At 35.9% G+C, this 27,988-nt stretch overlaps 1 protein-coding gene and 1 long non-coding RNA gene across 6 annotated transcripts; both read right to left on the reverse strand.

Annotated features, from left to right (window-relative positions):
- Positions 1–242: 242 nt before the first annotated feature.
- Positions 243–1,242, reverse strand: LOC140780968 (uncharacterized). Its single transcript, XR_012107614.1, has 3 exons — positions 775–1,242; positions 559–646; positions 243–473 (listed from the first exon to the last, which is right to left on the reverse strand). It is a non-coding gene; the product is annotated as an uncharacterized lncRNA (long non-coding RNA).
- A 468-nt stretch (positions 1,243–1,710) lies between these two features.
- LOC140781114 (protein CHROMATIN REMODELING 5) lies at positions 1,711–27,986 on the reverse strand. 5 transcript variants are annotated; one of them, XR_012107640.1, is made up of 32 exons: positions 27,547–27,986; positions 26,313–26,958; positions 26,102–26,169; positions 22,035–22,466; positions 20,900–21,124; positions 20,684–20,767; positions 19,355–19,414; positions 19,147–19,250; positions 18,480–18,531; positions 15,803–15,866; positions 13,597–13,690; positions 13,418–13,505; positions 13,201–13,335; positions 12,008–12,199; positions 11,843–11,910; positions 11,465–11,558; positions 11,212–11,336; positions 11,065–11,128; positions 9,573–9,785; positions 8,399–8,641; positions 8,133–8,243; positions 7,939–8,028; positions 7,553–7,735; positions 7,386–7,466; positions 6,989–7,231; positions 6,326–6,481; positions 6,055–6,232; positions 5,791–5,972; positions 3,791–4,141; positions 3,613–3,703; positions 2,487–3,267; positions 1,711–2,268 (listed from the first exon to the last, which is right to left on the reverse strand). XR_012107640.1 is itself a non-coding variant. In XM_073126920.1 (31 exons), the coding sequence occupies exons 2-31, from the start codon at positions 26,908–26,910 to the stop codon at positions 2,774–2,776; spliced, it is 5,163 nt and encodes a 1,720-aa protein (XP_072983021.1). In that variant the 5' UTR covers positions 26,911–26,958; positions 27,547–27,986; the 3' UTR covers positions 2,356–2,773. The 5 variants fall into 5 exon arrangements, 4 of the variants coding, with proteins under 4 accessions (XP_072983021.1, XP_072983022.1, XP_072983023.1 ...); XM_073126920.1 differs by lacking the exon at positions 1,711–2,268 and having other exon boundaries at positions 2,356–3,267; XM_073126921.1 differs by lacking the exons at positions 1,711–2,268; positions 27,547–27,986 and adding an exon at positions 27,039–27,171 and having other exon boundaries at positions 2,356–3,267.
- Between the last annotated feature and the right edge of the window lie 2 nt (positions 27,987–27,988).

Here is a 27,988-nt window from a genome sequence, read left to right on the forward strand (position 1 = left end):
CTTTTATTTTATTAATTCTAGACAAGCAAATAAGAAATTTTAAATGATATATATACACATTAAAAAAAATCTACTCTATTATAATATGTAAAGAAGATTATAATCGTTTTTATTTATCATTTTAATTTTTCAGCAGAAATGAGCACTTCTAGTGGTTCTTAAAAATAGATTTAAAACCTTGCAGCTCACGCCTTTGACTTATTCAAATAGTGAGATGATATATCCTGACAACAACGTGATAATTAAACAAAATAATATAAGTAGTTCATCAGAACATAATTATTTCATACATCAGATAATAAACAGTATAAATCACAGTCAGACCAATCAAGTATGCAGAATTATTACACTGAAACAAGTTCACAAGCCCACTAAGACGACATAACTCCTATGGTAGTTGCAGCTCCTGTTAGCCTTCTCTCCTTTAGAAGCAGCATGACTCACAGATCCAGCAGCAGCAAAGAGCAGCAAGACTGCAATTGTGGGATTAATTTATTAGATCTTATCAGCAAATTACTCTCACTTTTCTAAATTAATATACATAATATAAAACTTTACCATCCTTCGATAAACCCTCTATCTCCTCTCTTCTTTGTACGATGGCAGCATGTCTTCTTCTTGGGTTTCTCTGTCTCAACCGGGTAGCCTTCAAATCATCATAGCAAAAGAAAACAAAGCCCCAGGTAAGCAAGCATACATTTATCTGTTCTTATATATATATATATATCTATATATCTATTTAGAGAGAGAGAGAGAGAGAGAGAGAAAGACTACCTGGAGGAGGCTGCCTGCTTTTGGGCCCTGAAGTGTTATCCATGGAGGGAAGTCAAGTACGGATCTAAGAGAAGTTAATTGATCAGCTTGGTGATTTTGTTACAGGAATGTAGTTGGTGTGGACAATGGACATGTTTATATACCCAACAATGAGATCTTTTTTAAAAGGTGGCTGAAGAATCCCCTGCAACCCCAGGTGCAAGAACCTCCCCCAGTTCACACACTTGGCGGCCGGTCGATGGCTGGCGAATCAGTTGAATTAAATGTTTATAACCTTTTTCACCACTTCCTTGCCTTGTTCCTAGTCTGAAAAGTCTTGAGAAAAGAAGGTAATGTGGAAGATGAGTTATTCTTGTTTGTGAAGGAAAACCTTTAGATGTGGTAGTCCTTTCGGCTTGATGTTTTGCTGCTTGGCATCTAGATTTTTATTTTCTTTCCTCTTTTTTTCTTGCCGAAAGGTGAAGAGCCAGGGGATAGGATTCCTCTTCAAAGGTTAAAAAGGTTGGTGAGATTAGATGCCTTGGCTTAAATATAAGCAAAAGGAGAGGTGAGAGATGCCCCCACACATAAGACTTTGGAATGATTCCTTGAATTTAATTTGTCGGGCAACTAACTGGAGATGAGAACGAAGAAACTTAGATATCCATGAGCACACGTGGACAGTTGCATATACATGACGATATCTCCATCTCATTGGCCTTCTAGCGTAATCGAGATATGACTCCACTTTATAGACACCTCATTACTAATTATTATCCAGAAAGAATAAAACGCTTAAATTTTAAACCAGAGAAGCTTCTTTTAATGATTCTCATATTCTGCATATTGTTGGCTAACACAAACTGAAAACAACGCATCAAGGGTGCAAATTTATTTATCATCCCTGGTCAAAGTTGTTTATCGTCAATTCAATAGTTATCCCATGATCAGAAGTAATAACACAATTCCACGACTTTCTATTTACAATTCCTTTCCATCTTCAGGGAAAATGTTTAGTATACAGCCAGTCCAGTCCAGCACATGATTGCTAATGCAAACTGCTTACAACTGTTCAAAAGGGAATAAGTAAATACGAAAACAAGCTCAATCTTCTCAAGAAAGAAAAAAAAAAAAAAGGAAGAAGAAATGAACACGAGCTCACTTAGTCTAACATGAAAGAAAAAATGAATTGAGTATTGGAGCTCTGCCCTCCCTCTCTATTAAGGATGGAAGGGCAGAGGCCTTTCATGTCACATCCAGTCAAAGAATTGGGTCCTCCCAATCACTAGCCAATATGCTTTTCCTTTCAAATCCAAAGGCTCCTCACCGTTTGAGAATAGTGCAAATAAGTCGTCACTACACCTTCCAAGATTATTCCCACTATGAATTAAGCTGAACTGCACCGTAATGGGGGGAGAAAACAAAAAGTAAAGATTCAATAGATCCGTGTGGTAAAATGATTCCATTACTTCTGGCAGAGTGAGCAGAGCATCTCGGATCAATTGACAAGCTGATCTGCATGAACCCAAAACAAGTAAATATATTCAACTCAAACCAAATGGAGATGGATGCAGAGGCTCTACAGCATTGCGAACCAGAGAATAAGTTTTAAATATAAAAGCTTTTCAATATGTAAAAACAGTTGATACATGTATGGATCCAACTTCTTTGCAGTGAAGCAACTTTCAAATACTTCACCAAGATTAAGAATTCTACTCTGGAGTATGGATTACCAAACTCCTGACAAAATTTTGCAGACTCTGCCTTTGCCTTCTACAAGCAACTGTAGTTTTGGTCAGAAGCGTCTAACTCTTTTTCAGTATCACCATCTTTATGACATGCTGCAGTACTTCCTCAAGGAATAGCAACTTCGTGGGGGCCATCAAGATCCTCAAACCAGATCGCCGGACCTTTATTTCTTTCAGAAAAGAATTTAAAGCAATTGCTATATTGAGCTCGCAGTCGTGTGAGCTTCATCTTCTGGTGTGAAATGGGTAAGCCCAGTGATAAACTACTTGTGCTATGACAAATGCCCTTGTCCTGGAAAGAAACGGCCAGTGTGTGCCTTATTTGGCCTTTCATTACCATATCGTCTCATTTCTACTGGGCCCCAACCAAGAATTCCTGCAGAGTTGCTTGGCTCTGGTACTCGATTCCCGTTAGCAATGTTGATTTGCTGGTAAGGTTGGTTTTGGAAGTGATCATCTGGGTCCGATCTCTTTCGACGTTTCCAAGATTCTGACTTCCCTGTGTTTTGATTCTTATGATATGATTCTGAAGGTACAGACAGATGCTGGTAAGGTCTTGGCTTTCTATGGTAGTCGCTGTAAAAATGTGGAAACTGACTTGCATCACCATCCCTATCACTGGGACCTGGTGCAAAACTATTGAAATGGGCAGTTCCCACACCAACTTCCATTTGTTCCTCCTTAAGTTTAGAATAGATATCATATAACCTTTCCCCAGAAAGATTTGAATAGGTAGATACGTAATTCCACAATCTTCTGGTCATTCCTGCAAAAAGTATATTAAGAAAGCCTTGAGTTTACTCCTTTTCTTTTTCTCCTGTGCCTTAGTAGAGCACATGACAAAGTAAAATAACTTGATGATTTTACTATGATATTCAAAGAGCTAGTACCCTCTAAATATTGTATGGTATGTCGCGACAGAAACATCAAAAATATAAGACCAGAAGCAGGAACACTGCTTCTTATCTAGTAGTATTTTCGCTTCAGACAAAGGGCAATACCAAAGTAACTTATGCTGCAGCATTTACATAAGTCTAACTTAGCCATGAAAGCTGCTATCAACTTGTTAGTACACACAGTCATGACAGAGAGCAGTTAAAAGGACACTTACGGTGTTGCTTGTGTGATGCTGCATGTTGCTGGACAATCTTATCAATCTTTCTTCCGACAAGTTGCAGGTACTTTCTAATCCTAGAAAGAACCTGAAATGCATGTTGAAAATAAAATACAGCGGCAAAACAAATAGATCCTTTTCAGAATGATAAGAAAATGAAAATAGTCCAGACAACCTTTTCCTTTGGAAGATCTACACTGGTAGTTTGCAACCTCTCTAAACGCTTCAGTGTTTCCTCTTCATCCTCCATCACAACTGCACACCATCCAATCCACTTTTCCTCCTTATCCGGGGGAGGCCTATATTGTTCAGTATCTGATATTTCACCTTCCTCTTTCATTTCAGGCTCTACCCTTTGATGTTTCTGCAACTGATCCTTTCTAGAATCAATTTTAGGCAAGCCAACTTTTGTATTTAGATCCCTTTGTTGGCTACCACCTACCCTTGATATATTTTCTCCTCCACTCTTAGAAGACTTACGAGAACCTTTAACTTTGGAGCTCTTGCCATTAATGCTTGCAAACTCCTACGAGAGAAAACCTACTTCATTAGAAGAACAATAACATGAAAATAAAATACAACCCGCAACAACATAAATTACATTGGATATAATATTTAGCATCAATGCAGACAGTTGTCTAAGTTTATTTCTGACAATTCATTTGCTGGATGAGGGGTGACAAACAAAATATGGACAACTATTTAGCATACCTTCTATTCTTCACATAACAAACTGCAATCAAATATGATTGAAAAAAAAAACAAGATTTCATCAATGGTGGCTAAGAAAATAGCAGAATTGACAACACAACTTTACAATGTTAGAATACTGAATATGGAGAAAAATCATCTTAAATGTAATAAAGTAAAAGAGTCCAAGCTGCTAAACTAGCTAAAGTGATGATAAATCATACAAGTGGTGTTAGATATTTGTGAAAGATTGTGCATCGGCCCCTATCTCAATTGATGATGCACTAAATCTTTCCCCGAATGATCAATCTGTATGATCTTATGAAGAACGAGAAGCTTGTTCCTGCTTGATTTTCCTGTTTCCACATTTACTTAGCAATCAAATCTAGCTCTCAGTTGGACTAGGGCACAGATCAAATTCTCAACACTAAACATAAGAAAGAGTGCTTTTATTAGAAGCATCCAAGCACTAACAGTTAAGCAGAAGTAATCACTCAGGTTAGCATGTTATATTGAGAATAACAACTTTTGCCTGATGTGAAATCACCCTTGCTGGAGCATACCAATTGGATATAAATTTGCAAGTTATATACTTCAGATTTTGATTGATTAAGTTATTCGATTACAAGCATAAACTTTAAAAGGTCAGTTAATACCCAAATAAACAAATGAGATATTAGAAGTTGTTAAAGTTATCATGGAACCATAGTTAAGTCTCTCCATTTAACAGGCAACCAAATTAATCAACCAAAATTTTGCACCATTCATAGTGTTCATCAGTCTTGCATTTTTGCCGAGTTTTGACATTCCTTTTGAATACTAACATCTTTTTACCTCTTCAACAATCAACCCTCTTTTATCTTCAAAAAAAAAAAAAACAATCAACCCTCTTTCAGAACATAGTTTTCTGCTTGTAGATAAAACTCAGGATCAAGGTTTTTAATGCTGCCCAAACACCCAGCTGTCAGCACTTGTGATGTCCTCATGCTGGGAATTATGAGTCATGCCGCCCCTCACCCACCTCTTTCATCTCTCTCAACACTTCTGTAGTGTAGCCAGTGGCATGACCTGCGATGTCATGCCATTGGCAAGATCTGTTGTCCCAAGACATACATTACTACTATCCGAGTGTATTTACTACTATCCAAGTGTATCCTATTTTTATTTATATGTTAACAAGTCAGATACGCAAAGGAGAAATCCGACATGTATACATGAAGTATTTGAAAAGTATCATATCCAATATGGTATCTGATATGATACAACTAAAGTTTTAAAGTTTCTTTGTTTCCTAGATTGTAGTTATTTAAAGAAACAAATGAGGGTGAAAGAAGTTCCAATCAATGGGCTGACAACATGCACATATGTCTAAAACTGGTACAAATATTAACAAGACAATAAAGCTGAAAAGATGAACAACCGTAGCAATATATAGGTGTAGGTTAGTCTCAGTAGAAGGATTAAAATACTACAAGAAGAATGTACCTTTTGAAGAAGAGCACTAGCACGATTATCCAAGTTAGGAGCCCGTGGTAAAAAGGTCTCCCTTTCACCTAGTGTTACTGGAGCAATCTTCCTTGTAAGACCAAGCCTGGTGTCCAACCTTATCTTTTCCCAATTTCCATATCCATGATAATGTATCCCAAGAAGCAATCTTGCATCATCAACTGCCAAAGAATGAAAAAAAAAAAAATGTTAACAGAAGAGAATGTACAAAGAATAAAATGGCAAATATCGGACAGCATTTACCTGCATTCCAACCACAGCTTTTGGACCACTGTGGACTTTTATGTTGTGTAATTAAACGGAACTGTTTAAAAGGATCTTTGTAGCGTCCAATGCGCTTCGCCAAAAGCTGAAGTTCCTCTATGCGATCTAGTACTTCATAGGCTTTTACAGGTACACCAAAAAAATCCAGTAGAGTTCCCTATGTACACAACGGAACAATGAAGTCAATTTCAGTTGTATAGAATAAATAACCTTGCACAGCATCATGTCAAAAAGATTTTAAAGGAAAAACCTTAACATCCATATTTCCGCCTCTTGCTGCTTCTTGGCATCCATCAATCAACAACTCAAACAGCTCAATCTGGGCCTCAGAAGGTGCTGTCTCAATTATCCCACCAACTTCAGCCACAATTGAGCCAATTTGACTTGGATTTCCAAATCTCTTGACCTGAAAGAACAATAAAAGTCATATTGTAAGTACTGCAAAAACTGGTCTCCATGAGAAAACAAACAAGTTTCTACCGATTCTGTACTCCTATCAAGTGTTGACCATCATTATTCGATGCTTTAAAAAGCAGATGCTGAATAAAGGTGGGCAAGTTGCTGCTACTGTACGTGGGTACAGAATGGCATACATGCACTCCGTGCAAATGCAATGAAAAAGAAGCTCATGTAAGACTTAAGAAGAAAAGGAACAAAGTGCAAACATAACCTATGGCATATGCAGAAGTGCAGTTCTATTCCATCAGCATATAACATAGCATAAATCATACTGCAACTCCATCTAAGTAAATAAAGATACATCATTTTCGGGAAACCAGAACTATCTCCCATAACTTATCAACTTATCATGTTAGTATCTAGTGGAAATTGTCATAAAAACATCACTAGACAGTGTAGCTCAGCAAACAGACAAAGATAACAAGTCTGGATCATCAGAGAATAAACACATTACCGTGCGAACAAAATGTGAAGCATCTTTTTTTGATAAGTTCCCAAACGACCATTCTCTTACGTGAGCAGCTGCCCCCTCAATCACTGGTAATGAATAAACCAGAGCGTCGGAATATTTGCTGGAACGCTTCTGAGTTTTATCTCGAGATTCAGTTGCCCTCTTTTTCCGGCTCGTACTTTTCTCTTGTACATTGTTTTCAGCATAGCTCTTAGTATTTCTGGCAGCACGAGGTGCTAAGGCTTCCTGTGATATGATTAATAAGGAAAAAAGATGCACGGGCTTAATGACTTCAGATAAGTCACTAAAACCAGAATTTAAAAGTTGAAAAAAGATCATGCTAGGACATGTAAAGGAATGAAAAGGACAAGTAAATATTTATAATATATTATAAGATTACATCAGCTTGATCTGCAGCTTCTGGTTGTATCAACCGACTCCAAAATGTAGCATCATCTTCAGCATTCCCAAAGTTAGCAACCTAAAACAAAAAATAAATAGAAAGGGATATATAAAACAACATTCAAGATCTCAAAAATTTATTTGGCAAATGCAAAAGTATATTGCCTTGAAAGCGCTTAGCAATTCATTTCCAGTTTCCCCTTCAATTGCTTTAGATTCCACTTTTTCAGCCCTCTCAAGAATTTCGTCAATATCCATACTTTCAAGTCCCTTCTTACTCTCATCATCATTCTTTTCTTCCTTGAACAATTCCTCTGCTCCAAACCTCAATATAGCAGAAAGTTCATTCTGCAAAGACCGAGATGAATAGTTAGAAATAATTAAGTTCTGGCATAACTTCCAAAAAAGAAAAAAAAGAAGAAGGGAGAAGCAGAATTCAATATAAAATAAAATGGTGTATAAAACTTTAGTTGTGGAAGAAAGGACTTCACAGTTACACATGATTACCAAAAATAGAGTTCATTATCAAGACCTTAGAAAAGGGGACTCACTTTGTCAAACATGGAAGTGCCCTTTTTAGCTTCTTTCTTCTCAAGCCTGCCCTCAGCATTTAGTTTCTGGATAACTAGGTGATCAAGAACCTGTAAAGTAAACAGAAGATAAAGAAGCATGTATGCAAGATTCTGCAATCATGGTACAAAAGAAAACTATCCAAAAGAAATATCGCATAATAATACACAAGTACCATCTTTTTCTTGGCGCGCTCCAAGATATCCTCCTCAACACTCTTGCTAGTGACAAAACGGTAGATGTTGACAACTTCTTGTTGACCAATCCTATGCGCCCTACTCATTGCCTGAAAAACACATCAATCATAATCTATAGCACGGTGCTAAAACACCTGAAATGAATATACAGGACTAAAATTTTAGTCACATGAATACTATGAATTTGTGTAACTGTGAAATAAAAATTCTACAAAGATGTGTGTGTGAGAGAGAGCAATAAAACCTGCAAGTCATTCTGAGGATTCCAGTCCGAGTCGAATATGATAACAGTATCTGCAGTAGCAAGATTGATGCCAAGCCCACCAGCACGTGTTGAGAGAAGGAAACAAAAATCATCACTTCCCGGAGCATTGAAATGCTCCATTGCCTGGTGACGAAGATCAGCTCTAGTACTACCATCAAGCCTCTGAAACTGGAATCCCCTAAGTGATAAATACTCCGCAAGGATGTCCAGCATCCTAACCATCTGCACATTAAATAGGAGTTCAGTCCGGTTAAACAAACAACAATATTTAACTATTTAATTCAGTTTGCTTCAGCTTTGGCCCTAGTTGTACATAATTTCCAAATATTCAAAGGAAACAAGTATCAGGGATGAAGCATATGACGTACACAGATAATTAGACACTGCCCAGACAAGTGAATTCTTTATCATTCAACTGTACCAAAATAGTGTGCATAGCAACTCCCAATTTGTACAACAGTAAACACCATTTTATGTAATATTTCCACAATGTCATGTGTACCAAATACACAGTACAAACTTGGACACTTCTCACATAGCATGATGGTAACTAAATCAAGAAAAGAAAACTAAGGTAAAGAAATAACCAGTCCTGCTTGAAAATTAAACATACAGACAATCTGCCAAAAACTTACAGAACTATGAAAAGTCATGGGAGTAACAACGACGGGTAAAGTTGGTTTTCTCCCCATTGCAAAATGTGTTACACCCAAAAGGTGTCTGTTGATGAGATGTGCCAATAGTAAGACAAATATTCTTATAGCTCCAATGTAGAACGGAGTCCTATAATTGCCATTGGCTATGTCGGATGTTTCAATTCATGGTTTGCAATTTCGGTGTCAGTTTGCCTTCAGTTTTGGTCCCTATAAAAATGGAAATTTTCGGCCTAAATGGGTCAGTTTCAGCTGATAGTGGTCTGAAACAATGGTCAAGACCAGAAATGTGATTTCAGACTCGATCAATGAGCTATTACTTTTCAACAAATTTCAAACGGTACTGTTCTATCATGGTAGAACTCCAAACATGGTTCTGTTTCATTCGTAGGTTTACACGTTTGATGTTATTCATTAGTTGAAGACACAAACCCCAAAAAAAAAAAAAATTTTGACGACCACAGTATCTTGTAGAGATCTTGTTTAAAGTTTAAACCAACCTGAGAAAATATAAGAACACGGTGCTTCGTCTCACGCAACCTAATCAGTAATTTGTCAAGTATAACTAGCTTTCCACTGCTCAAAACAATGCGCTCAACCTTACTACTATCGCCGATGCCAGTATCACCACCATAACCATGATCTGCACTTTCAAATAAGAAAGGATGATTGCAGCATTTCTTCAACTCAACAACAATATTTAACAGCGAAACCTGCACAATTAAAAATTCTGATGAACATCTGACTGCAATAAAGTAGTAGAGATAAAGAATCACATAATAAGTCAAGGTGCTATTCAGGTACTGCACATCCAAAAATCCTTTTCAGTCCACTAAGAGGTGAAAAAAGGCAAACATATTCATTGTTATGTCAGCAAAAAAGAGATGGACATCAAAGGTTATCTACAAGGGCAGTGAGGATCCACACTTTGATGAAACAACTTGGTGTAATTCTTCTAATCTCATGTTTGATATGCAGCTGAAACTGCTACCATTGTTAGAGCAATTTTCCAGCCATCTTCAAGCAGCAAGGGTATTCAGTCTTAACAGAAAACTGTGAATATGATAATGCGGTCAAGCAATAGGGACAAGAGATAAAAAGGCAACTAGGTCATGTGTCAAGAATCAAAACAGACACTAACAGCAGAAAATTCTGCGACAGTTCATCTGAATATCACTCAACAACATTCACTTGCAATCTGCCTGCAACTGCAGTTGCCCACAACAAAACATCTGGTACATTTTCCTTTTCATGAGTCAGTTATATGCTCTTATCACATCACCTAATTACCAGTTTCAGGACAACTCAATGGCAATAAATATATGAATTATAAGATTGACTATAGGCCATGTGCTTATATCTAAACTTCATTAGATAGTTGGATAGTCAAAAACTCAAAATAATTTCTTCACAGAAACTAGTGGATATTTCTGAAACAAGAGGAAGATAACAGAACTATTTAAGCTTTTAAAAAATATTAACCAAAAAATCTGATTAATTTTATACAGGAATATCACTTTGAACTAACTGGAGCTTATAGAAATCTGAGTTCCTTTGCAGCACCTAAAATAACCATTGCACATGACATAATAATATGGTTCCAGAAAAAAGATACTTATGTTGGTTGTATGATCATCAGTAATTTTCGAGGCGACTACTAAGATAAAAGATAATATGATCTTTAATCAATCGGACTATGACATACAGAGCAGTGCATTTGGCTTCTCATGACGATCAAAAGGATTTTGACACAATCTTCTTGTCATGATCATCAAATCTTGCTGGTCAAAGCTAAATGTCAGAAATTATGAAAGACTAAGTCTATATAATGATACTATATATCAAATAGGAAAAGAAGTACTGCATATATATGTGGCAAAGCCCTAGACGATTCCTAATTAAATGGGAAAGATATTGAACTACTACAACACATGGAATCTCATTATCTGTAATAGCCAAAAAAAAAAATCATGAAATATAACTAAAATGTACCTGATTGCCACGAACACCCTTGTTGAGATTGTGAAAGTTACGCTCTAAAATCCACTTGTAGTACCTGTACAACATTACCCGTATTTAGGATGTATACTAAGAAACAGGAACAACTTATATTTAAGTGAAGTTGATGATAGAACTTACTGTTTCTGTAGTGGAGTCATTTCAACCCTAAGAATACGCTCAATTTTTGGAGGCAAGGACTTCTCAACATCCTTTATGACTCTTCGGAGAATGTGTGGCCTCAATTCCTTGTGAAGATTAGCAAGCTAAACAGAAGAAAGAGAGAGGTAGCTGAAATGTTGAACATGACAGCAGAAGAGAACCTGTCTTGTATTTCAAAGATTTTAATCAACATGAAAGTAGTAGGACAAACTAACTAATCAATATAATGCACCTCGATCTCGTTAAATGAACTCAAATTCTTGTATCTATCAACAAAATCATCCTTATTGTTGAACTTCTCTGGATCAAGGAAATGAAGAAGGGCCCTGTAACCAACAACAGCAAAGAGATGAAAAAATAAAGATAAACAAAAGAAAAGTCTGTCAATTCAAATGTTAACCATAGAAATAAGAGATTAGGCAAGCGCAACAATAAATGTATAGCATATGGATCATGAAATAAAAGTCTTCATCATCATCAAAACTAACTTATCATAGCCTGGAATGACATAAGCAATAATTATACCTTAAAATGATGAGGTGTATAAAGATATGAAAATTCAGAAAGCAATAGTAACATCATTGTCAATAATATCAATAAAACTATATACCATAGCTCCTCGACACTGTTTTGCAAAGGCGTTCCAGTGATAAGAAGCTTGTTCTTGGTGCTGAATTCCTGAGGAAAAAAGTATCCAACAAAACTATATTAGGAAACCAACTAAAGTTAGTTTTACAACAAATATTTAGATTTCAGTATCAAAAAAACTTCTTACTGAAAGAGTTGTATATAGAGATGCTTCACAATTCTTTAGTCGGTGAGCTTCATCAACCATTAGATAGTTCCACCTAATCTTGGATAATACAGCTTTATCCTTCAATATCACTTCATATGTAGTCAGTAATGCATTGAATTTTATGTGTCTTCCACTCTTCTTGTTTGTGTAAAATTCATACTGTTCACAGACCTGCTTTGAGGAAGTAAAATTTAGTTAAACGGCATTCAGCATTTGCAAATGTGAAAACATGAAAATATTAAGAAAAATCTAAGGAAAAAAGTCAAAAACAACGAGAACTCATGATTCCTCAAGAAAAAAGAAAAATGAACAATGATGAAACAGTAGAGAAAATAACACCCCTAACCTCAGATAGAAAGTATAAGATAACCTTGTTTTAAACTGTACAAAACAAGTGTGTCTCTAGCAATCTAGTTAAAAATGCAAAAGAAAAAGCAAGAGAAATATGACAAGAAAATCTGAAGAGATGATTGTTGCAAGAAACCCAAATACTGGGGTCTTTCACATTCCCCAATCATGACAAATGAAATAGCATTTAACATTAACATTTATAACAAAATATTAGTAAAACCTTCCTGATCATATAAGAAATAATGTAGCCCGAAACAAGCAAGATGTTTATACGAGCAAAGATGAAGGTCAAGGGATCCTCGAAAATAATAGAAATGATAGGGGCCAGGGATCCCTTTACACAACTCCCATATCTTTTCCATATGGCAGAATTAGATAAATTCAAACAGAAAAGAAAAAAGAGAAGAATAGTGTAAAGGTCAAATCCACCACAAAGATGGAAGACGGGGAAGGATACAAAGAAGAGGAGCACCTGGAACCCCCTCAAACAATTTCTTAAAAATTCATCATAAAGGTCACATGTTTTCAGATTCCTCCGCAGTCATTTACAAAGAGATAAGTACATGACACAAAATCACAAAGCAATCAAGTTTAAATCAGTCGCAATCCAATTTATAAAAAAAGATAACTCTTTTCTTAAAATAAGACTCAAAACCAACCAAAATAAAAACTTTGGTAAGATACTTTCTTGTAACTGACTAAAACTGAACTCCTAAATGTAATCCATGTTCAGTTTAGGGAATTTTGAAGACCTGCAAATTTCATATACGTCAAGAATAATATTAAAGAGTAAAATACAAACAAGTACAAATATAGTTTACCTCTCTACTAGCACGATTTCCAACATATACTACTATACTCATTTCAGGAAGCCATTTTCTGAATTCTCTTGCCCAATTTGATAACGTAGATAGTGGTACAACCACAAGAAAAGGCCCATGAATTTGCTGAGCGTTCTGCAAGAAAAGGCAAAGCACAATGAACAAACAGGACAGTTCAAGGAGGAAAGAAAATGCAAAGACTCATAATAGCACAAACCTGCAGAAAACCTAGCATTGAAACCGACTGAACTGTTTTACCAAGACCCATTTCATCAGCTAAAATTACATTTGTGTCATTTCTCCAACTGCATTACAAGACACAAAATGCTGAAACACCATATATAAAGCAATTGGTTGCTATTCTATATTTAATGGATGATACAAGTGAAAATATACCTGTTAACAAGAAAATTCAAGCCATCAAGCTGATAATCACGAAGTTTACCTCCTTTCAGCCATTCAGGTTGTTCATCAAGTTTTCGCAAACTAGCTAAACATGGGAAAACAAAGTCAAGTTGCATCTCTTGATTCTCTTCTTAAAGATGCATCAAAGACCAAAGAGCAATGGTATAGGAAAGTAATTTAAGAGTTCTTATGAAGAAAATTAGTCTACAAAGAAGACCTTGTAAGGAAGTTTTCCAAGTAGTGGGTCTCATTTTCTAATAAAAGCTAATTCTAGGCAGAGCTGCATATTTTATCTACTCTTTTCAAGCTTCTTCCTGAAAGTGGAGTGGTTATAACTCAAAGTTCTAGCACGGATGGAAGTGATAAATACACTAGTTGAAGTTTCACTAGTAAAGACCAAAGATAACAAGTACCACAGCCAATGATGACCATGTGAAACCTTTGAATCACTGTATGCATACTCTAGTTGACAGTTGGCAGTTTTTCCAGAAGTTGATGAAACAAACTTATCTTGAATGACCTTGAGAGAAAACCAAGGTAAGGTTCAAAATCCTTCAACAGCATTTTGTGTCTTACCAGAATATCATAAAAAAATGTCATTGTCCTTCAACAGCTACAGACAAAGGAAAATCCAGAATGCCCGTTCAACACTCAATCTCAGATAATAATCAAGCAAAAGGATGAAGTGAAGACCAAAAAATATTCTAGTGACCATAGAATGAAGCAAAATGGCAATGAAATAGGTAGGTATCAAAGAAGGTTAGGCCCCCAGTTCGTTGTTTAGTGACTATATGCTGCAATCTGGTCTTTCCACTCACAAAGGTCAATCAATCAATCTTGAGTTCAGCAGTACGCAGCAGCCATAGCTGCCTATGGAAAGACTTATTAATAATCAACGATTAAGACTTCCTAATACGATGGCTGATCAATTATTAAGACTACCATTAGCCCACTTGCAGTAGCTCCAATAGATCCAGACACACCAATGGGCATAAAAGGGGCCTCCAACACACTAACCTCTCAGCTACCTTTGGATCTAGAGAAAGATGTATGCTACCTTAGTACCTTACTCTCATTTCTCAACAGGGTATTGACATGTGCAACTATCATGAACTTTCTCTATGATACAAGAGGGGAAAGGGATCACCAAAAATTATTATCAGATAGTAGGCTAGTCATATGTACAACAAATGATAGTCACATTAAACAGCAGATTAACTTGATAAATCAATTCAATATTATGCTGTGCCTTACCCTCATTTTTGTGTGTTTGCTTGTTTCCACAAGCAGGTGGTGCACAAATCACTCTTATATTATATGCACATAGAGCATACAAACATATGCACCGATAAGTTGAACTTTCCCAAGCTAACATATGCACCAAAGTTGAACTTCCCAAAAAAAGCCAATTATATAGCAGGCCAGCATCATAATTTCAGCTCTCATCTAAAGAAGGAAAAACTTCACCACCATAAAGCATAAAATTGGACTAATTCTAGCAGGTTGACATCACATGGTATTGGAAGCTCAAGAAAAGTAGTAACCTTAATGAAAGATTTAAAACTGAGAAAATAAATAACAAAGAGAAAAGTCACGGAAGAAAAACTATTTTGAATAACCATTTCTACAATCAAACATAGGAACAAAATGTGTCATAGTTGACAGAACTGATAACATTGGAAGTATATTCATGAAAGGAGGTATTACAAGTAAACAGATAAAATGAGTCACCAAGATGTCAGATATTTAACTTCTAAGTAAATATGTATAATAGGAATTACCCTGTTTTCACTACCTGAAAATCATCCCCTTTCTAAGTAAATACATAATAAGAAACCCTTAATGCAAGATTAAAATGTCAAATGAACTAGCTATGCACTATAAAAAGTACTTCTTGCAAAGAAAATGCACATCACATCATATTAATTCATCAACATGTAACAGCACAAAGATAAGTTAATCTGCAAATATTCAGTTTTAAGAACAAAAATTTGAGGATTGTTTTCAACTCCCAACGAAAGGTATATCATCTACATTTTCAAATTATTGTTTATGTCAAATAAAGTGTCTCAAAATATTTCTATTAGTTAATTTTGAGATATTAATGCGGAATTAAGAAAGCAAACAACTGAATACATTCACTTTGTTGTCTATAATAAGAATAAAATACTACAATTTTAGTGCACCTGGATACTACCTTTGCTTTTCTTCCGCTGAAAATCAACCATCTTTCCTTGTACACTTGTAGCAGCTTCACGGGCCTTTAGTGAAAAATATAACCCATTAAAACAGGAACAAGCATGCAAAATTCCTTTATGATAGAGTAATTTGATTGCTTTATAGAAAATCATACAGATGCCCCATATGCATAGTAATCAAGGTTCAGCACATATCAGAAAGAAAGTTATCTTCACATGTTATAGACTTGGTAACAGCCAAGATGTGTCTTACTACTAACATAATTACCACCTCCCTATCAAGCATTTCAAATATTGTCTTTTTCAAGGTTCCAAGTATCGGAATCGGGATCGGGATCGGCCGTCTAAAAAAACGATACGTATCGGCCATATCTACAGTATCGGCCGTCCGTATCGACCTGTATTTTAAAATAATTTTTAAAATACAAAAAAATTCTTAATTTTTTAGAAAAATAATAATAAGATATAAATATAAATTATTCATATATAAAGTCTAAAAACTAAAAAATAAATACTATTTTTTCAATTTCTATTTCTCTCCCTTTCTACCGCTCACACACTCTCTCTCTCCCACACAAATTAAAAAAAATTCTTACCTTCTCTCCACTAATTCTCTTTTTTATCAAGCTCTCTCTCTCTCTCACTAACTCTCTCTTATCGAACTCTTTTCCTAATTAACTCTCTCCTACTAACTCTCTCTCTTAAAAACTCTCTCTCTCCCTCACCGGCTGCCACCTCTTTCCCTCTTTAACATAGTTTTTTAATTTTTATTTTCTCTCCATATCTCTCTCTCTCCTCTTCCCCTCTCTTCTTCCCTCTCTCTCTTACTGCCGCAACTCACAAACTCTATCTCTTTTTTCCTCTTTCCCTCTCTCTTGCTCTATCTCTCTCTCTTTCTCTCTCTTTCCCTCTCTCTCTCTTCCTCCCTCTCTTTCTCTCTCTCTTTCCCCTTTCTTTCTCTCTTACCCATGCTCGTCTCGGGCGGGATCGGCCGATACGGCCGATCCTAACCCGAATCGAATCGAGTATCGGCCGACCGAAACCACTCGGGATCGGCCGAAACTAGGAACCATGGTCTTTTCTAACATGAGTACATAACCCAAGGTGTGTTTGGTTGTCAAAAAGTGAAGAAAGTAAAGTGATCTTCGAAAGTTGAAGTTTAGGGAACTTACTTCTTAATAAAACTTATCACTTCTTAATGTTTAGTCAGAACATAGAGTGTGAGATCAGAATTGTAAGTTGTTTATTAGTTTGGTAGAGAAAAGTGAAAATTTTGTTAGAACTTCAAAACAAGAATAAAAATATTTGTTTACATCTATACCCCTCTAAGGTTTCTTATTGCTATATATACCATTTTAAATTTTATATTTGTGTGTATCCTTCGAAAGGTATTGATACCCTTCGGGTTACTTACTGGCAAGTATAAATTGAAATCTTTAGTACTCAAAAGATACATATACATAAATACCATTAACTAAACGGAATGTGTAAAATCAATAAATAAGGGTATTTTTGTCATTTTTACAGTCAAATTTATGAAATTTTAAGAGTTATAGGTTTAAGAGGTAGCCAAAAAAAATGTATCCATGCAAAAACCAAGGCTTTTAAAGGAGATAATCATAAATATTAATTTTAGAGGAGTATGCATATAAATAAGAGCTTTTAGAATGGTATACATGTAGGAAAAAACTCAAAACAAGTACTATGGGTTGAAATATAAAGCCTTCTGGAAACTTCATAGTCAAATACTTTGCATGTGATTGATAACTAAAATTGGAATGTGCATTCTCCATTTTTTGGAGAGTGAATTAGGCCAAAAATAGTTGAGCCCGATGATTTAAGGGAATGCAGAAAATCACTTTCCAAATTCACTTCCAGGCTTCCAGCAACCAATCAATAGAAAGTGAGACAGTTTCCGAAAATACTCACTTCACTTTCCTCACCTGCTAACAACCAAATACGCCCTCACAGAAACAACAAGTATAGTTCACAATAAACAATTACCACCTCCCTTTCATGCATTCCACCTGTTATCTTCTCTAACACGACTCACAGAAACAGCAAACAAGTATAGTGCACAAGAAAACACCAAATGGTCTGTTGAACCAAACATTTCTCCCATCCAGTTGATAGTGCACATACCAAGATGTATAGACAAAGGACATACCTATTAACATGCATACATGCATATAGAACCACCTCATAACATGATAGCACAATTGATACATAGAAAACAACCAATGCAATTATGCTTTACCAACTACAGATCAAACAATCTGGTCACTAGAGACAGCACCGCAAGGTGTAATCCATTTGGTTTTCTTGTTCATTGGTAATAAAAAAATTATGTCTGTAATAGCCAGAAGAAATTGAATCTGCTAAGAATCTGCAGGCAAAAAGAAGTCCTACAAGCTTCACTATCTAAGCAAAATACTCAAGAATCCAAGCCAAGCAGGCAATGCCAATACATGCTAGTCAGGAGGTCCAAAACAGATTTAAGGATTGTGGCATGTAACACGACATTGCTAAATGTGACCCAGCAGTTACACCAATGATCCAAACAATAAAAAAGATGGTGATGTGTGCTATATCATACTAAATTGATCATAAAACATAAAGAAGTAAAAGCAATCAATTATCTCCTGAAAAGAAAGAAAGCTAAAAGACAGCAAGTACCTTGTATTCATCAATTGCATCCTGTGCAAATGCAATGTCAGTATCTTTCTCCCTGCAGTAAGCCATACAATTATTAGCATTATTGTTACCAAACTTGCACTAGAAAAGCAAGCATAAAGAAGGGCGGAAGGTGGAACTCTTTGCTTCTCAGTACTATACAATATGAGGTCTTATATCGGCATCTTGCCAGCAAAAGATGACTTATGTGACTCACATATTGAACTCGCCACTAGAAATTGTGTCAAATCAACACTTAATATCATAAGTTGGACACAACGGAAAATATTACTCATAGCAAACATCCTCCAATAACATAACCACCATAGGCCTAATATCTAATCATATAATCCTGTTATATAAGGGGAAAAAACTTGCTCGCTTTAATTTCACATTAAATTCACATCAAATGAACCCATAATGTGGTCAGGGAAATATTTCATTACCAACCTACAGCGGCCTTGCAATGAAGCTACCGACAATGTTAAGTTTCATAATGATTATATGCACAACATGGATACATTATGTAGATATAAGATATTCTGATTTCTGAAAAAGCAAAATAAAAGTGGTAATAACACTCTCAATTACGCATTACACTTTAATATTCTCCATCTAGCTCAAGTTTCTAAATGTATATATTCAATAATGAATTATGTGCAAAAGATACCAGGTTGCTTCTGCATAAGAGAGTCCTTGCCACTTCACTAAATACTCAGGTACCACATCATCGCCACCAATTTTACTGATTCTATCTGCAAATATTCTTTCCACCTGAACAAATTTACATTTAAAAAATAAAATAAAGAATATCAAAGATGCAAAAAATAATGGTTCTAAAGAAAGCTAAATTGGAAATTTTTGACAGAGGATAAGACCTGGCTGTATTGCTTAAGCAGGTCCAGCTCCATTTCCTTGCTCACATCATGAACCTCAACCTGTTAAAGGGGAGAAATTATATTTCTAGAGCTAGGTTACAAAGAGTTCCAAGTTTGATAATTGCAAACTTTCATGTCAAAGAGACAGAGTATTGAGGATGGGCACTTGCCATTAATGAAAAGTTGGCGTATCATAGAAGATATATTCTTCCTTTTCAAGAAGCAAGAACTAGGGGGATCATGTCAATGTTACAATGAATGATGAAGAAAATAGAAAACATGGAGATCCAAAGGATCAAAATATGTGGAACATTCTTTAATGTCTTGTTTATGGCTCATGAAACAAAACTACCTGCCAAATAATAAATGAAAACGAAGTCTTTATAAATTATAATATCTACTGACTACCACAGTCAATACGACTAATTTATAGTGATTTTCCTTTCTAATAAATAGGAGTATCAAATGGTAGGATCAGACAAAGTTCTGATTTGGAGCTCAAACCCCACCATGTGGGCCCAAATCTAATTTCTCAAACCAAGCACAAGATCAACCTAGCAATAGGAATCCTAATAAGCCAAACTAACCAGGATGCTGCCCAAATCATTTTATATCATATTTTTATATAAAAAAAGATGATCTTTAGATTATAAAATCATATGTAAAAACAATAATATATTATTCTATTATTCCAACAAAATCATACAGATTCCTCACATCTTCATTTTGGCATTATGCTATCAATCCATATATAGCGATCTCATATATATATAGTTAATAGGCTATATACCTCCTGGCATGAATATCACCGAGGTCGACAAGATACAGCAATAAAGGCTGTCTGAATTCTAATGCCGACATTAATCAAGCAGAATGATGCAAATAGAGCTAGTGAGTATTACCAAAACTGAATCAAACACCTCTCTTTCTCAAAAAGACTTTTGAGCAAGAATAGTACAGTGAAGTAGATCATAGTATCATAAATATCTAATTTGCTAACTAAAGTATTGAGAACTGTAGAGCAAGTACTGAAATATATGAAGAAAAAGAATATGAATAGCACTATATCCTAACATATCATTAGAAAAGATTACATGTTTGTACAGACCCATTGTTCAACTATAATAGATCTACAAAAGCATTCTCCTCTTCTCCTTTCCTCCTCTACAAGATGAGGAGGTTGTGCTCATATTGCAAGCCACACAACTAAATTGGGAACGAGGCAACATGCCAGCTTTAGCAATTAGAAACAGAAGAGAGTATGAACTATTAGATTCAATTCAACAACCAAAATTTTGAGAGTCACACAGCAAGTAAAAGAGCCATTACCTCCTCACGTGATAAGGCCCTTTTGTACTTGCTTTCTTCAGTCACTCTTTTAATGTAGTTCAGAACCTTTTTGAATCCAGTAAGCTGTCATTCCCAAAAGTAAATCAGGTTTTAAATGTTGGAATGGGAGGTTTGTACAAAATGGAAAAGAATAATGTTTTGCATATTAATAACAACAGCAGAAGACATGTCCACCACAAAAGTTTGAAGTCTTACAGTTTGGAGAACAGAGAATGATTTCCATTGACAGTGTAGGTAAGACTGGCCCTTCCATTTTATATAAAACTCCACTTCATTCCACTCAGGATCTGAATCGTACAAGGTGCTCACCACACTAGGTTGTGTTGATTGGTTCCTCCTTATAGCTTCTTCAGACATACCCTTTGCCTGGTGCCAAAGCACCCTTTCAATTGTGTCGCTGTCATCCTCCTCAACATCATCCTGCGAAACCAAGAAAAAAAGAGAATCAAAATATTTCAAAGTTTTAAAATAAATGAACTTGATGTGATGGCTACTACCATAAGTCCATAACCATAAACAACCACAACTCAGCAGGCAATACTACACAAACATTGGACAATGAGAATGGCTAATTCATGAAGCGAAACAAACCGCTTTTAATTAAGTGGTAAGAGCAACAGAATGGTTACATGCAAGTCAATGGTTCAAATCTAATAGTGGTTTTTCTTTCCACTAAGAACATTCACATCACTTTCCCAATCTCATTCCCTGCTCCAAAATTTAGAGGACAAGGTTTGCCAAAGAAAACCGTCCACATCAATTTCCCTATCCATTCTCTAAATCTAAGGGGAGCTACATTTCTCTAAATGTAGAGTGGCATCTTCCAAATTTCTTAAAAAATTCTTTACTTCCTCTAGTGCAATAATGGTACTTGGCATAACATAACTTTCAAGCAATTAATAGAGAAAAGAATATGGAGATAAACACTATCAAAATAGAACCGGGAATAGGGAATTTGATGCGGACTATTAGAAAAAGGTGGTTCTCTAAAATAAATAAAGAAACCAAATTGGTAAATTGCCTAAATTTAGATACAATGGCAAGGGAAGCTGTTGCAAATGCTCTAAACTCAAGTTTTAACTATTATTGCCAGCAAAAATATCTCCATTTTTCTCTATAAGAAGACAAGGATAACCACACTAAGAAAGATATTGCACATGAAAAATTCAAGAGTAGAAAGGAAGAAATTAAACAAAATAAAAAACAAGATTAAACAATAGCTTGAAATCAACCACACAACAGATCCAGTAAAACTGTCTATTCATCATTTCAGATTTTCTTCAACAAATTTGTCTAGAAAGAAATTGAGATCATGAGCACAGATCATCACCTTCTGTGACTTGTTTAATTTTTCTTCACCAGCATCCTCACTTTCCTCACTTTCAGCATATGAGATCTTTCTCACAGATCTGCCAGATGTACGAAGCTCACTGCCATGCGAATTTGCATTTAATGACACATCTGTTCTGCTAACATTCTTCTTGCGTTGCTGCAACATTCTCTTTGGTTTATGGTAAAGGTCTTCATCACTATCATGATCTGACTCCTCCCCTGATAAAGATTCCTCATCTGAAAATGATCTCCCACGCTTTCTTCGACCATGCACAGAGGACTTCCTTTCTTTAGGCTTTAGATTTCGTGCAAGTTTACGACGCACTGTACGACTGCAATTTTCTGTAAAGCCAATATCATCTTCATCCAATAAATCAAGATCCTCATCCTCGTCGTCCTCATCAAAATCATCACTTTCAGACATTTTGCCCTGTTATTAAGTTAATAACATTTGTAACTTCAAAATTAACATTTGAACTAGCTATCTACATGATAGAATCATAAACACAAAACTATTAGCATTCATGCAATAAAGAACAAATCGACAAAAGATTATGAAGCACAAAAAAAAATTCTTTAAAGAACAATACTGACAATGCTTTCCTTCCTCAGAACCAGGAGGTCAAGCACAACTCTCAGGCACAGAGACTCTCAAGCAAGTTCAAAACCCAGGAGAATTATCCTAAAAGCAATGCCACCACATCGCTAACCAAAGAAAGAATAATTCAAATGACAAATAATAAATAAAAGCAGAATAATATTGAGTCTCAAACCATTCATGGAGGGAAGGAGGGAGGAATAGATGTAGCCTAGAGACGAGGAAACATACCAATATGGAAAAAGATAAGGGCGTGTCTAGATCCACCTCCAAAGAGAAAAGATAGGGTCTCTATGAATTTCTTTATCTACCTCCAAGTACCGTTTTCATAATAATATGGCTAGATAGATACAAAAGAAAGAAAATAACCAACCGAGCTGTGGGGGGAAGAAAATCAAATTCAAATAGATTGTGAGGAACAAAGGAAACATAAAATCCACCACAAAAGAGAGAAGAAGGGAGTAGGAGAATAGGAAGGAGAAGGGGGGAGAGGGATAATTGTGAAATTCTCTACAAAAATATTACTTCTCAAAATTTGACCACTTTTATTCAGAATTCCCATCATCTCTATATATAGAGATGAGGAAACTACATCAAATCACAAATTGATCATATTCATATATATTCTAGTCAGATATGAGACTAAACTAAGACTCTTTTAACTTAAAAAGTAATCAAATCCTAATAAACTTATCTTAAAACCAACTAACAATCAAATACCCTAGATTTTCAAGAATTTTAACCAAAATGGACACTCTAAAATCAAATCTAATTTTTAGATAAAAATACATCTGAAAATAAAAAATAGACAAAAATTCTAATTCCCATCACACTTTCATTGCATAAATCTCATCTCAAAATTATCTTCATAATCTACATAAGTTAACTTGATCAGTATGCACTCAGTCTTCATATTTGAAAACTAGATTTTCTTTATGATTGAATTCGTCGGATTTAAACTTGCTCTGACACCAAATTAATATGGCCTAGAGATGAGAAAATATGCCGATGCGGAAAAAGATAAGGAGGTAACCCACCAAGGAATCAGATGACTTATCTTCTCAAAATCTAATTCCCATCAAGGAGAGACCAGAAAAACTATTTAACCGCTTTGGCAGCAGATGCAGATTTGAAAGAATGAGAGGAAGAGGATCAAGATGGTAGTGTGGGTCGTCAAATCTATATTTATTTATTTATGTAGATAGATTGCGCTTCTTATGTTTGTATATACATAATTTTGATATAGGATGTCAGAATAAGAGACTTGAAATCCACAACATGGCAGTATATCAAGATATACATTTTGATTATTCTCGAGCCTTACCTTAAGTAGATTTTTGTTAAGGGAGTCCCAACTTAATAATGAGATTAAATTGGGAAAGATTTAAACTAATTTAATCAGTGATCTGGTGTCATCCAGTGATCTATTTATGTAGGCCAACAAAATATCAAAAAATACATAATTTTGCTTACGAAATTTTTTCAAAAAAAGATAACATTGTAGAGAACTCCATGTATACTCTTCAATCATCCTTCTTTGTCTTCAATCTTTTACGGTGGATCCCCTGCTCTCAACTCTTCTTTTATTATCAAATTGCAACACAACAAGGAATCACGAGATGCCTTATCTTCTCTCTCGTTGTATGGATCGATGTACGCCTCCTAATCTTTCCTCATATCAAAATACTTGTTACTCCGACATAAAAAAAAATTCATGCAAATGCATCCAATCCGTCAAATTCGAGTATAATTTTTTTTTTTTGGGTTAAATCAAGGGAAGTTACATTAATGCACAAAAGTATAAACAATTCTCCTGTGATCAAGATCTCAAATTCTCAAGGTCCCCATGTCAATACAAGAGTAACTGATTAAAGATTTTGTCACCAGTAATGAGAATTCATCATCCATAGAAGTTATTGTAAATCAATTTAATCTCATGAAAAAATAATATTTTTCTCCATCATCAAATCATAAGATCATACTACGGAGTAGGCAGATGGAATTTATCAAAATGATAACAAGACGAGATAATGATATGCACCAACATAGGAACATGAAAATAGAATTCCAGTGTTACTTTTTTGTAAACAAACTTTCAGATTTTTCAGCACTTTCTGGAGCATCCTAATAGATCTATAACAATTAAAAATTTCAAGGTCCAAAATCTTAGTTGAATAAGTTGTACTAGAGGAAATGGATCATTTGCTTGATAAGTGTAATTATATACTGGACAAGGAAAGCCAAAGGTGATCAAAAACATCATCACCGCCAGCTCATTATATTTTAGCACGATAGCTCTATCAGCAGTTATCAAAAATAAAAAATCATCTGTTACATTATCACTTGAAAAGAAAAAAAAATCCACGCTACAAAAAATGTGGTCTATATATGTGTATATATGGCCCTGTATCTGTTCAGTCAGTAGGCTTACCCATATAAGACCAACCTAAAAATAAGATTGCAGATGGCTTACTTGAGCCTTATTATTTTAAGTTTTGCAACTATAATATTTTGTTGTACTTAAACAGTAGGTCCTTGAAACATGTAAGTGACTAATTTCTACATTTTCCAAATTCATTTTTTCTCTTATCTTATTTATGATTTCCTAATATCATGGCATACATAAAACTACATAATAGAGCGATGGGACCTTGTCAGAAAGACATAAATTTTGAATTAATTTTCAGATCTGAGTCAAAACTCTAAAGACCTGCACCGGACCCACTTGTAACATCTACAAACTCCTTATGACAAAATTTTGTATTATATAGGTTAATAGGCACCCGTATTTCACTTCTTTTTACTGCAAAAAATTAATAATTTAAAGGACTGCATCGTGCTGTATCATGACTGAATTAATTTAATCACTGCCTTAAATGTCTCGATTTACCCTTTTTGAACAAAATGTTTTGACTTCTAAAATAGACTATGATGAAGTACAGAAAAAACATGAGCTCCAAGGTTCCAAAAGAAAGCGGCAGTTTAAAGTGAGAAAAGCATTACATATTCTCAAAAGCAGTCAGATAGAGCTCAGATAAGATGCGGTAAGTTCTTAGAGATATTACATATGAAAGACCGCATCATGCTTTATCATGGCTGAATTAAATTAACCCTTGCCTTAATCTTGATTTCCCCTTTTTGAGCATTCTTTGACTTGTAAAATAGACCAAAAGTGAAGTACAGAAATAACATAAGCTCCACAGTTCTAAAAGATAGCGGCAGTTAAAAGGTGGCAAAGGCATTACATATTCACCAGTGATCAGATAGAGTCAGATAAGGCATGCTAAGTTCAGGAAATGTTTCAAGCAAATGTGCATTCCCCACTTTTCTTAGATCGAATAGACAAAACACTTAGAGATACTATACATGAAATAATGGGTCGCAATTGATAAAGAAAACCTCAAAAGAATCAAGAAAAAGGGAAGTGTGGAACTCAATTGATGACCTATTTTAGTTTCTTGACCAACCTTCTTCTTTGCACCCTTGCCTGATTCGCCAAAGTCTGGCTCAAAATCAGCATCATCTGGATCATCCTCTACAAACAAGAAAAACAAGAACTTAGTAGGATACATGATATAAACTAGAAGCACAAGATAATATCAGGTTTTAAGTCAAAAATTGCAGTTTATCGTATGGAGAATTCCAAAACCATGGATAATGTTAAGCTGCAAGTATGACCTTCTTCCTCATCTTCTTCGTCATAATCCTCATCCTCAGCATATTCATCATACTTTACGGCTTTTGATCGCTTTGACATAGTCTTTGAAACAGAAGTTTGCTTTGCTGGTAATCTTGAACCAGAATTGCCTGGGCGACTTGGTCCACTGAGATGCAACGAGTCACTTTGATCTTCACCGTCCTGCTCATAATAATCATCAGACAGCATATCATCTGCAGGGACATCGATATGGCCTTTCTTAGGCCATTCGTCATCTTTGCGCCCATCCAAATATTCAGAAGAATTAGCTTCAGAGGGACCCTCGCCCTTATCACCGTCATCACGTATTTCTGCAGAATCCCACGTCGGTTGGCAGTCCTTCCAAAAATTTGAACCCCACATTCCAGAAGGTGCCTTCTCAATGGCATTAGGATCCAAATTACCAGTCTGCTGCCAAGTACTATCAAACTGATCATCATCGCTCTGATTACTAGAATTCAGATCGACATTTGTATTCCCTACAGAAACATAAGCTCCGCCAGCTACACTATCATCTGCCTTCTCATTTAAGTCAGTACCAGACTCCATCTTGTTCCCAAAGTTCCTAAAGAATGCCATTGCACGTTCACATAGAAGTACCACAAGGTCTAGTCCACACTCTCACAGCTGCAAGTACAAGGAAGTAGCTTTTAACTCTAACCCCACAGTTAATTTCAGAAATAAAAGAATGAAGCTCCAAACCCAACCTAAAACAAATTTGACCCTATATACAACTCAGCAAACCAACTATACGAACTAGAATAGTCACAGTATGATATCCAAAGAAGAAATACACGATGTTTGCATCAAAAGAAAACCATTGCGAGGAACAAGGAACTCAAGTCCGTTCTTTTGTATCCAGAATGAGAGTTTTAAACCCGGAATCAGTAAAATCCCACCAAGAAACCGACAACAGCGCAGTAGATACGCTGATCAATCGAGACAGAAACGAATCAATCCGGAGCCAAACCAAATCCAATCAAGAAAACCCCGGCCGCGATCAGTTCCAGGACCTGCACCCCGATCAGCAACAAGAAAGATCAAATCCAAGGGGAACCAGAACAGATCGACAGATAACGGTCAAGAACCACGAAACCGATACCCGAAACCCTAATCCGACACGCGGGAGCGACGGACCCCGGATCGGACAACAAATCGACAGGGGGTGATCAACACCGACTCGGAGGACAACGGATTCCGCGCCAAGAAACCTACCTCCCGAGAAGGACGAGGGCGGAATCGAGCAAACTACGCGATCGGCGCGCGAGTTAGCGGCCGTGCGCCGGGAGGCGGCGCGGCTGAGGTAAGCGGAGCAGGGGGTGGTGGGAAAATACGAATTTTTCAAAATTATTTGATTTTTTAAACGATTTTTCCTCCCTTTTCCTTGGGGTAGTTTCGATGAAGAATCGAACAAGGGGGAAAGATTGGAACGAATAGAAAAACGAATCCGTGTCGGATTTCGGAAGATTTATCGACCGATTTGGTGGCGGCGAAGCGGAGAAGAGGATGAGAGAGAGAAAGAGAGGGATGTTATCGAAAGAAAGAAAGAAAGAAAGAAAGAAAAAAAAAATATTTGAGGAGAAAAAGGAAAAGAAAGGCGAGGAGGGGAAAAGATTAGAGAGAAGCAGAGGGTTAGAAAAGGTACACGCGTTTATAG

Source organism: Typha latifolia, chromosome 2 (genome assembly GCF_019914945.1).
Source record: "Typha latifolia isolate L0001 chromosome 2, TyphaL0001v2, whole genome shotgun sequence".
Taxonomy (NCBI): Eukaryota; Viridiplantae; Streptophyta; class Magnoliopsida; order Poales; family Typhaceae; genus Typha; species Typha latifolia.

Bases quoted from the DNA above. Each gene is read 5' to 3' on its own strand.
- LOC140781114 (XM_073126920.1), bottom strand. From the start codon at position 26,910: ATGGCATTCTTTAGGAACTTTGGGAACAAGATGGAGTCTGGTACTGAC. The intron at 8,244-8,398 runs GTTTTATTGCTC...TGTGTTTTTCAG, and splicing joins ATCCTCAGAATGACTTGCAG to GCAATGAGTAGGGCGCATAG. The intron at 7,736-7,938 runs GTGAGTCCCCTT...CGGTCTTTGCAG, and splicing joins GCACTTCCATGTTTGACAAA to AATGAACTTTCTGCTATATT.